Genomic DNA, 10,708 nt, shown 5'->3' on the forward strand with positions numbered 1-10,708 from the left:
TGATCAAATGAATGAATGAATGATGATGACATATATGGACAATGTGGAAACTCTTTGTTCAGGCAAATACTATTACAGTATAATTTTAGCAGTGACAAAGCTGACAGTGAGTGGTTCCTGTTACTCATTCAGTCTGAATGTGAAGAGTTTGTGTGTTTATTGATTTCTTTTAGGAATATTTCTTTAGGAATAATAGTGGTACAATAGTTATGTCAAGCTATATAGTTTATGTCTTGCATATTTCCAACCATATCCATAATCACATACTGTGTATGCTACCATTGTGTATAGTGTATTATCTTACTTTTTTTTCATTGATTGTACTTATTTGTATTTTTGTATTTCCTTCTGATATATGAACCTGAGCTGAGGTAACACAAAAATTTCATCAAAAAAGTCTTATCTTATCTTTTAAGTAATTGTGTATTTTATGTATATCATGGTTTAATATCTTTAAAAATATTTTTTTCATTAAGGATTATATGTTGTGTTGTGTTGTGTTGTGTTGTGTTTTTGTTTTTGTTTTGTTTAACTATGGCCATAAAGTCTGTCAATAAAGACTGATTGATTAATTGATTGATTGATTGATTGATTGATTGATTGATTGATTGATTGATTGATACCGTCCCACGGTGTAATGAAGGATGCTTGAAAGTCACTGTAGTTTGTCAGTAGTTCAAACTGAAATTAATTTTATTGACGAAATTCGTGGTGTTCTCTGTTTTTACAGCTGGAGTCAGAAACAGATTAGAATCAACATAACAACATTTATTTACGTTTTTATAGGTGTTTATAATGCATCCACATTCCTGTGAAAGCCACTTTGCACTTCATTTAGTGGTTTTAGTACGGTTTGGTCATTAGCCAAATAAATAGACACGTTCATGTCACAGAAAACTCTAACGTTAGGCTCGCTTAGCTCGCTAAACCATTAAGGTGTTGTAATGACAACACCTTAATGGTGTTACAATGGTACGTCATTCTTGACAATAAATGAAAATCTCCTAAAAACAAAACAAATATTGCGTATTTATGTAACGAATTTTTACAGCCCAACGTAAAAGAAACCGAAGGCTACCTGTATTTAATTTGGTCTTTTTCTCTTCCCGTACTCATATGGACACGTGATCAGAAGAAGTTATAAATAGAGGTGCCGCACTCGTTTGTTTCTTTGAATTTGAGACGAGGAGTGACATGGCGTCTACAAGCCAGTAAGTGGTAGAGCCGAGTAAATGTAATACCTATACTTTCTTTGCATATGGTTCTAAGAATGTTAATTCATAAGAACAAATACTGGTGTGCGTCGTGGTTACTAAAGCTAAAACAATATACGTCGCTGTGCTTACCGATTGCTGTTCGTTTCATTGTGCTAATTGTTAGCACAGCTAGTTAGCTGGCTAGCAGCTAATCATTAGATGTCACCAGAAGTCGGTGTTTTTGTTGCACAGCGATGTGGTGCTGATGCTCCTGCTTTTTGCCACGTTATCGTCTTTGCATTGTAGACTTGTTTGTCCACCATTTCAAATTTTTTCGTGTATTACAATGGTGTGTAGCTGAAACTGAAGCTAATGTGTTGTTGACGTTACCACTCAGTGAGCAGTTGTGAATCATTTGTAAACACACGCAGTTTCCCGTGGAGTCCGTCTACCTTTACACAACAGTGGTTTGACGTACCCTCCTTTAAGCACGTATAATCAATTACTGTAGTTTAGCAAATAATTTTTGCATTTAAAGTTTCTTACGTTATTGATTTTCCTATCAGTGGCACAGTAAGGGTGTGCGTATGAAGGAGTAAAATGCAGTTGATTGAGCTAATTTGACTGACAGTTTCACATCCACTCTTTTAATGATTGCTATTGTTTAGTATTTCCTGTTTTCCTAGCAAAATGTAAAGAACCGATGGATGTTTTTTTTTTTTAAATTCAATATTGGACGTATATATTATAGGGTTGGGTGTCATCACAGATTTCTAGAATCGATTCGATTCCGATTCACAAGGTCCCGAATGGATTCGATTTGAATCAGTGAAATTTTGCCTCACAGTCAGAAATATTATAATTCTTATCATTTATCAGTACATAGCCATATTTTTATACCTATAAAAAGAAAGCTGACACTTGTGAGACTTTATCAAAGGTGTAAGCATCACAGCAGATGCCTTTGTATCAAAGTAACTTAGGATAAAACACAGAAAATCGATAATCAAAACCCACCCCTAATGTGATATAAATCAGAAATCCACCAACAATGACGAGACTACCATCCATGATCTAAAAAAGTGGCTTACAGTTTAATTTGCCAATGACAGAAATGTACATTTGTGTATAACACCTTGTGTGGTTACTGACCCACCAGCGGTCATGTATTGACAAGCATCTGTCAAAGAGATGTGGATTTCTCTTGATTAAACGGATAAAAAGGATACCTTATTTGTTTCATCCACCCTTAATCAGAAACCTCCCACTCCTTGACTGTTCTGTTACTTTTCGTCATTGCGGCGAGGAACAACACCCACTACTCTCACAGATTACCCAAACTAAGTAAGAATGTATAACTATATATATATATATATATAACTCAAGGATATCTCCTTTCAACTAACCTTGAAATGAACATAAATTCTCGGGTTTCTCACACAGCACCTTATTCCTGTATTTACTTTTGTTGAATCCACCCCAGACACATCTGGCCAGTGAGCGGACTGAACATTCTCATATGATTTGTTGTGACGCATTTTTTATTCGCTTGACATTCACTTGAATTTTTCTGTGTGAAAACAAACCAAACCACGGGGATGAGCTACAAGTTTGCAAACTTATCAGCTGAGTCAGACCAGGGTAAAATAATTGTGTGAAATGCCCTAAAAATCTTTTAAGCTGCTGTTTTGTTTTGTTTTTTTTTAAAAAGAGTTCAACAATCTCAGGCTCAGTGGGAGAGAGAGTTCCAGAGTCTGAATTGTTTCTCATTTAGTTCTCAGCCTTGTATGATGCACAGCCGACAGGCCCTGATCACATGATTTCAGGGAACCTGCTAGGGATGTAAAAGTTCACTGATGTACAATTGTGCCTGTTCATGCATAACCCTAAAAGTCAAACTCAGGATCTTAACGTGGATGTTAATGGGGAGTCGGTGCAACCGAATTAACAATAGTGTGAAATGTGAATAGCTGGAAGACTCAGTCAGAACAGGCGTTTTAAACAACCTGCAGATGTTTCTGGGAGGCTTTGCTTAGGTATGTGGACAGTTGTAGTAATCCATACGTGATAAAGGGATGAAGAGTGACACAGTGGAACTCAACAGGACACTATTTCTTCAGTGATCAAAGAGTGAGACAGATTTAACCTGAGCATCCACAGCAGTCACTAATTTCTTGATGTAGGAAGTTGAGGATTTTAGTGTGGGTGGCTTTTTATCTTCAGTTTATTTTAACTCTGTCGCATTGTGTGGTTCTTGTTGACCAGCATTTCTGCTGCATCACCTAAATTGCTCAACTTTTGGTCAAGCGTAGTTTGAATTTTGCTAGATCTTTTTTCCTGTTCTTCATTACACCGCATTTCTGCTAACATCCAGCAGATTAATGCTTGTTGTGAGCCATTCGTTTTTTTCTTTTATAGTCCTTTATCACCAGTTCAAGCTTTTTTGGGGGAGCACACAGAGTCCTGGTTGAAGTTATTTTGTGTACAAGTCAGTTTGATCGTGCCAGACCTCTACGCTGCCATCTCCGCCCCCCTATTTCTTATCATGTTTGTAAATCCCAGCTTTTAGACCAAGTAGAGCTGTAAACATCCATGCGGCACACACAATCTCATATTAATGTTTATACCAGTATATTACTTTGTGTGTGTATTGTTCCCATGTCTTGTTCCATGCCCTGTGTTTTGTTACACAGTTAAAAAAACAAAAAACACTAGGTTTATGACTGAATTCAAACCTTTGAACACTAGTGTGTCTTAAAGATTATCAGAACTAGGGCTGAACGATTATGGAAAATAATCTAATTGCGATTTTTTTGCCCCAATATTGCGATTGCGATGCGATATGCGATTATTTTTTAAGGTATTTGTCTTCTGTATTATTAAACAAAGACAAGCAATACATCATATAGTATGGCCAATACTATATTACATTAATTTTAAACTGTTCTTTCCTGGAAGACAGACCTCTGTTATGATGACATGAGGTGATGCATGAATTGATGACTGACATTTTTATTTAACTTCTTCAATCACAACAGTATATTTGAACATACACAATAGTTTATTTTTAGCTTACAAACATCTGAGCATAAAGTGCTGACAAGGAACCCTGGTGTAAACATTAAAATGAAAGTCAGTACAATGTGCAGATTGCAGAAATATACATAAAAAAAATCAGTGGCTTTACCACACTCAGTTTTTCGACATCTGTGAACTACTACAGTCATTCAATTAAAAAATAATATTAAATAAATAAAACTAATAAATAAAAAATACACACATCTTACTGATCTCTGCAGTCAGTAACATTACACATAAAGTGCAAACATAATAGCAATTGTATAAACACACACACAAACACGCCTTTAAAGTTTAAAGGCGTGAAATTGGACGGTCTAGCCTTCTGATTAGCGTCACCGCTGTCTCGGTGGAGTTTAATAAACTCGGCCGTCTGCTTCTTGCTATCTAAAATATAACTAGACACTGGTGTAAATTCTCGACTGTCTCATACTTCTGTTTAATAAGTTTTCTGTTTGACGTTTAGTCAGCTGTGTGAAAACCAAGGAGGAACCCACCCGGGGGATTAATAAAGTTTTATTTTATCTAATCTAATAACTTTAATCTCAGCCAAACCGATTTACTCACGAACAAACAAAACACTGAAAAAAGCCCAACAATAACATTTTTAGGTTGTCTAAGTGACTTATATATTACGTTTAACCCGAGCAGCGAAACTCCGCGGTGATCTGAAAATGATGTGCCGGGAGTTGTGCCGTTCTCGGCCGCATCAGTAACCCTCGAGCTCCCGGCTAGCTGTCGAGCTGGTGGGTAGCAGACGCCTCTGAAAACGTCGAAGCACTTTTGCAAATATGGGATATCTTGATAAACCGAGCAGATATTTGATGTTTACACAACTACTTTCTCGCCTGAAAATATGTTAAAAGTTTATTTTGTGACCCAGAAAGATTAGTATGAGTAATTTTAAAACTTAGTAGCGGCCGCCATTGCTGGAAACTGGAGTTTGGCTGGGCCGCGCTATGAATTCTGGGATATGGTAGTAATTTGGACAGCCTTCGGCGCGTCGCTGTGACGTAATCGGTCTACAAATGCGGCCTCAGGAGGATGCAGCCCATGAATTGTATAATATAATCGCAGTATAATCGCAGCCTTTGCGGTTAGAAAATTGCACTTGATCATGTCGCGATATTATTGCAAATGCGATATATCGTTCAGCCCTAATCAGAACAGTGAGATGAACCTGTCACCAAAACAGCCTTGTGTTTAAAGTACTGTTGCTAGCTACTATCTTTGTGTTTTTGATGCTGTTACTTGCTTTGGGAGATGTGTTGTTGGTGAACATTCAGTTAGGCACTTCTTCTGAAACACAAAAAGGGAAAGGAAACTGAAAAGGTGAAGTATATTTAGACTGTAACATAGTCTGTATGTATGTAAATTTGCCCTCTCAGAACAGTTGGTGTTATTTTCCCATGTTTTACTCTGAGTAGTCTTTTGTGAATTGGCCGTTTGAATCTTTATTTTTCATTTAGATTTGACTTTGTGGGTAAAAATTATGTTTACTGTCATGAATTGAACACAAATTCTCTCTCTGCCCCTCCCCATCTTTGCCTTTGTTTTTAAACTTTTCTTGCTTTTGACCTCTTATCTGTTTGTTTCTGCAGCCCAGGTGTTATGGCCCTTCCCAGAGTTCAGTGTCCCAACCACCCTGATGCCTGTCTGGTGGAGGACTACAGAGCAGGGGACATGATCTGCCCTGAATGTGGCCTTGTAGTAGGCAAGTATACATGGTTTTAGATCAAGCTTCCACTGAACACATCCTGCATTTGGTTTCCTGTACTTGTTATCTCAACTAAACGGAACAATTTTTTTTTCAGCACACATCTTCCTGAACTCATTTGCTTTGTCATCATAGTTCAATTCCAAGCTATGCAAGGCCACATTTTCCAAAAGTGTATAGGTAAATTAAATATATTGTTTAAAATTATCCATAGATGTCAGGTGACATGACAGGTTTTGTCTTGTGGATAGAGTTAAAGAGGCAAAAAGCTTGATGCTTGCTATTAGACAAAGCTTTAGGGAGCAACAAGCTCTCCTCTAATGAGCCCCTTCAGGACAGAGCAGGTTAGCCGAGAGAATAGAGACGCCCGCCGCCCTTTAATGCAAGCTTAAGTGCCCTCTGTTCCCGTTTCCATAGCTTTGGTTAGCCTCTAAGGAGATGAATGTCACTTTGCCTCGAGATATTAGGAGTACTGATGGATGGCAAGAAAAACAGGATTAAAATATCAAATCTAATCTTCAACCCCAGTACACAGTTCCTGGAAGAGACAGTCATAATAACTTGAAGAATGCAATGGCCTTGTTCAGACAGTTTGCCTCATTGCTGATGTCACACCCCTATCTTTTCCTTTTTGGTGTAAAATAATTGAGCCATATTCAAAACCGCAGTAGTAGTAATGGAGCGTAGTAGGAGAACATGTAGTGGAAGAGCCAAAGAAAGACAATAGAGGAGGACTGACATAGTAGCAGCCGTGTTTGAAACTTAAATTCTGAGCATGTCTTTGAGTGAATTTGCTTATATTATTGCACCATCTTCTGGTGACTTATTTCAGAGGGATGAAATATTACCAGGCACAAGGAACACCAGCAGCCATCAAAGCTTTTTGAGTGTTGGTGAATCCCTGAAAACCTTCTGTAGTGTCAGTTATATCTGTCAGAGAGTAACCCTTTTCAGAGCAGTGGATGTGACTTCAAAACAGATAAACAAGCAGCTGAAGATTAAGTTGCGAGTGTTAGGTAATCGAGTTGAAAGTAAACTTTAAATCTTAAGCATTTAAAGAAAATTATATAATCAGCAACAATTTAAAAGCTGGAGCTTCATCAGAAACGCCTCGTTCAGTCCAAGCTGTAATACAGTGAAATGTTGCAGCTCAAGAACTTGATCTTGATCTATTGGTAGTTTGAATAGTAAATGTTGTATTAAATGAATCTTTATTCAGTTATCCAAATCATATGTTCAGGTGATCGTGTAATCGACGTGGGCTCAGAGTGGAGAACGTTTTCTAATGAGAAAGCCCTCAAGGACCCATCCAGAGTGGGAGACGCCCAGAACCCATTACTCAATGGAGGAGACTTAACCACCATGATCAGCAAGGTGAGACACTGTTTGAAATAAAAAGCCAACCTTTTGTTTTCACCCTATTAAAGATGGCTGCCAGAGTAGCTCTTCTATTAGTATGTGCTCGGGTTGCCTTGGCACAGCTAGACACGGTTTTTAAGGTTTTCCTGAGACTAAATAATTGTACCTGGTAGGAGGTACTTTTTTAGTTCCTATTTGACTGGGACAATCCAAGGCGATCCAAAAATGTGATGTCAGCAGACTGTATGGCAACGAATAGCTAGTCAGCGGCATTACTCGATGAGACATGAAAGAATCTCCATCAGGAAAATCAAAACCAATATTTTTGAAACCCTGCTAAACCCGGCTACACAGAAACTGTACCGTGGTCCCCGAGTCTGAGGAAAAGCCACAGACCGAGCAGCAGGTACACCATCACCTCGACGTCCACCTGTATTGTGGCGTTTGTGTCGCATACAAATGATGTCACGGGATGTCATTAGCTCTTCCCCTTTACACAAAATTTCTTCTGATTAGCTGTCCTGTGAGCCTGAACGACCATATTAGGGGATGTCCCCTAATTTTGACATCATAAATTGAATTAGAGCAGTGTAACAGAATGTACAGTACTTAACAAATGCAGAAAAAAATAGCAAAGCACATTATTGTTAGATTGCAAATTACTTATTTACTGACATTGCTGAACAGAAAAATTACTTTTAGTGGCTGAATGAAGAAGTCAAGTGTACTGGCTCAATTTGGGTACAAAAATATTGAGTGAATTTAATTTTTAGCTGTAATTTATTTGACGTTACTGTGGTTTCACATGAAATAATTTCACTGGTAAACGTGCACCGTTTACCTCCACAGGGAACAGGAGCTGCCAGCTTTGATGAATTTGGGAACTCGAAGTACCAGAACAGGAGAACCATGAGCAGCTCTGACCGGGCCATGCTCAACGCCTTCAAAGAGATCAGCACCATGGCGGATCGCATCAACCTGCCGAGGAACATCGTAGTAAGTAACAAAAAATAAGGACCTGTAAAAATATTTTCTGCTGTGGCTTAACAGTCTCACTGAGAGCAGAGAAAGTTGCCCATCTGCTTTTTGTCATTGTTGTGAACAGGTGACAGCCTGTGAGATAGAAAGTGAATCTAATGAGATGTTAAAAGTTAACAGACTGCTAATGGAGAGGAGCAAGAAACAAAAATCCTGCTGTGTGCAAAAAACTGCTTTTGTTTTTGTTTCCTTTGTTCTTTTTATCAAAGTTCTTGTTGTTTTTCACACTGAAGTCTCAGCTGAAGCTGTCACGCAGTTTTCCTTGTGAGGATGTTCTCATTTTGAGGAACAAAAGGGTCGTGGGCTATGGTCGTGTTCCTAAACATTAATTCAGACACGATCATATCATTTTCATTCAAAATTAAGCAAAATGGTGTCATAAAAGAGCCACAAACATAGGGCTCAGCAACTTTGTTAAACTGAAACGAAATGACTTCCCTGTTTTAAGGTCATGTAAAGACAAACATCACACTGTTAACATGCAGTTAAATTCCAACAGAAGCATAAAATCCATGACACTGAAATTAAAGTGTAAATAATGTTTTTTCCCCTCAGGACAGAACAAACAACTTATTTAAGCAGGTTTATGAACAGAAGAGCCTGAAGGGCCGAGCCAATGATGCCATCGCGTCAGCCTGTCTCTACATCGCCTGCAGACAGGAGGGTGTGCCGCGAACCTTTAAAGGTCAGAATAAATTTGTCTTGTGTGATTTTGAGTAATTTACTATCGTTGTTTAAATGATTATATATAACTCTGTTGTGTTCAGGACAAAATGTATTCACATAAAGAACTTATTCACTCACATTTTCATGGAATAAGCCAACATAGGACTGTTTGTTATTCATGTGGTGCCATTAGTAAATGTTATTTACAGGAGTAGTCAGGAGGCAGAAGTGTAGGATGTGCTTAAGGATAAAACCTTAAAAAAAAAAAGTAATTGCAGTCCATCCAACCACCCCTAAAAATCTCCTTTCCTCTGCAGAGATCTGCGCTGTGTCCCGGATCTCAAAGAAAGAGATCGGTAGGTGCTTCAAGCTGATCCTGAAGGCACTGGAGACCAGCGTAGACCTCATCACCACCGGGGACTTCATGTCCCGCTTCTGCTCCAACCTCGGCTTACCCAAACAGGTGCAAATGGCAGCCACCTTCATCGCCAGGAAGGCCGTGGAGCTCGACTTGGTGCCTGGCAGGAGCCCCATCTCTGTAGCTGCAGCTGCCATCTACATGGCTTCCCAAGCTTCAGCAGAGAAGAAGACCCAGAAAGGTAAGAGGTTATGGACTGGAGTTAGACAACAGGTAGACTTTTCACGCCATTTTTAAGTCTTGATCCACGCCTCGTTTCCTTATATTTTGCTTCCAAGGAGAAAGACTTTCTTGTGAGGTCTTGAGCAATAGGTCTCCAGACTTTCTGAAGGCCTTTCAAAGGTTTTTTGGGCATTGGCTGCTTTTTTACTTCTCTTCAGTCCAGACCTTGTACCATTTTGGAGAAAGAAATAGTTTTAAGTTGTTTCTTTCCTAGCAGTCTGTCACAAAAGCCCCTCTTTTTTTCATCATATATGCAATGCTCGTTTCTGTTCAAAGTTAGAACTTTTAACCGCTTTAAAAACGTCAGGAGTGTTAAAGCTCTATTTACTGTCAAGAAAGCTGTTAAGAAAAATGCACTGGCGTCATTCTGCATATACTTCTAGTAATGGCTGAATTGTCTGTCATGCTCTTCCACAGAAATTGGAGACATCGCTGGTGTTGCAGATGTGACGATCAGACAGTCGTATCGACTCATCTACCCACGGGCTGCAGAGCTTTTCCCCCCAGACTTCAAATTTGATACACCTGTTGATAAACTGCCCCAACTGTGAAGAACACTCCTCTCGTACAGCACAACAATTTCTGCTGTACCTACAAGATCATCACCATTATTATTGCTGTTTTTTCTTTTTTAAATGATGAGTGTTGGTTTTGGAAGATTTCTCTCGTCCTGCCTTAGACGACACCAAAGTCTGACAGGTGCAACGGACACACATTCCAGTACTTAAATAAACAGCTTGCAGACTGTACTTGCAGTATTTCATTTGAGTGTATATACTGTACAATGTATATATGTCCAAGTGGGAAGTGTAACTGATACTTGCAATTTTAGGCTGATTTCCTACTGTACACAAAAACTTTTTTTTGTAGAAAATTACCAGTTTCTATTTTGTTAGTGTTTGAATTGTTCTGGGTAATTTAACTAAAAATAAAATTTCTCTTTAAACCAGGTCAGTGTTTGGATCAAACTAAACTTTCTGTGTATGTGGAGATGACCTCAAACTTCCAGAGGTG

The 10,708-nt window shown here is 38.6% G+C and overlaps 1 protein-coding gene across 1 annotated transcript; it reads left to right on the forward strand.

The window, feature by feature from the left end:
• The first annotated feature begins 1,177 nt into the window (after nucleotides 1-1,177).
• On the forward strand, nucleotides 1,178-10,689 carry gtf2b (general transcription factor IIB). The gene is made up of 7 exons (XM_085378761.1): nucleotides 1,178-1,211; nucleotides 5,876-5,988; nucleotides 7,232-7,365; nucleotides 8,200-8,346; nucleotides 8,944-9,073; nucleotides 9,372-9,653; nucleotides 10,112-10,689. The coding sequence occupies exons 1-7, from the start codon at nucleotides 1,195-1,197 to the stop codon at nucleotides 10,243-10,245; spliced, it is 957 nt and encodes a 318-aa protein (XP_085234887.1). The 5' UTR covers nucleotides 1,178-1,194; the 3' UTR covers nucleotides 10,246-10,689.
• The last annotated feature ends 19 nt before the right edge of the window (nucleotides 10,690-10,708 follow it).

Source organism: Diplotaxodon limnothrissa, linkage group LG18 (assembly GCF_057381915.1).
Source record: "Diplotaxodon limnothrissa isolate DT_005_m linkage group LG18, D_limnothrissa_male_GT1.1, whole genome shotgun sequence".
NCBI classification, from domain to species: domain Eukaryota; kingdom Metazoa; phylum Chordata; class Actinopteri; order Cichliformes; family Cichlidae; genus Diplotaxodon; species Diplotaxodon limnothrissa.

Coding starts and splice junctions, on each gene's coding strand:
- gtf2b (XM_085378761.1), top strand. Junction 5,989..7,231: donor TGAATGTGGCCTTGTAGTAG/GCAAGTATACAT, acceptor TCATATGTTCAG/GTGATCGTGTAATCGACGTG. Junction 7,366..8,199: donor TAACCACCATGATCAGCAAG/GTGAGACACTGT, acceptor TTACCTCCACAG/GGAACAGGAGCTGCCAGCTT.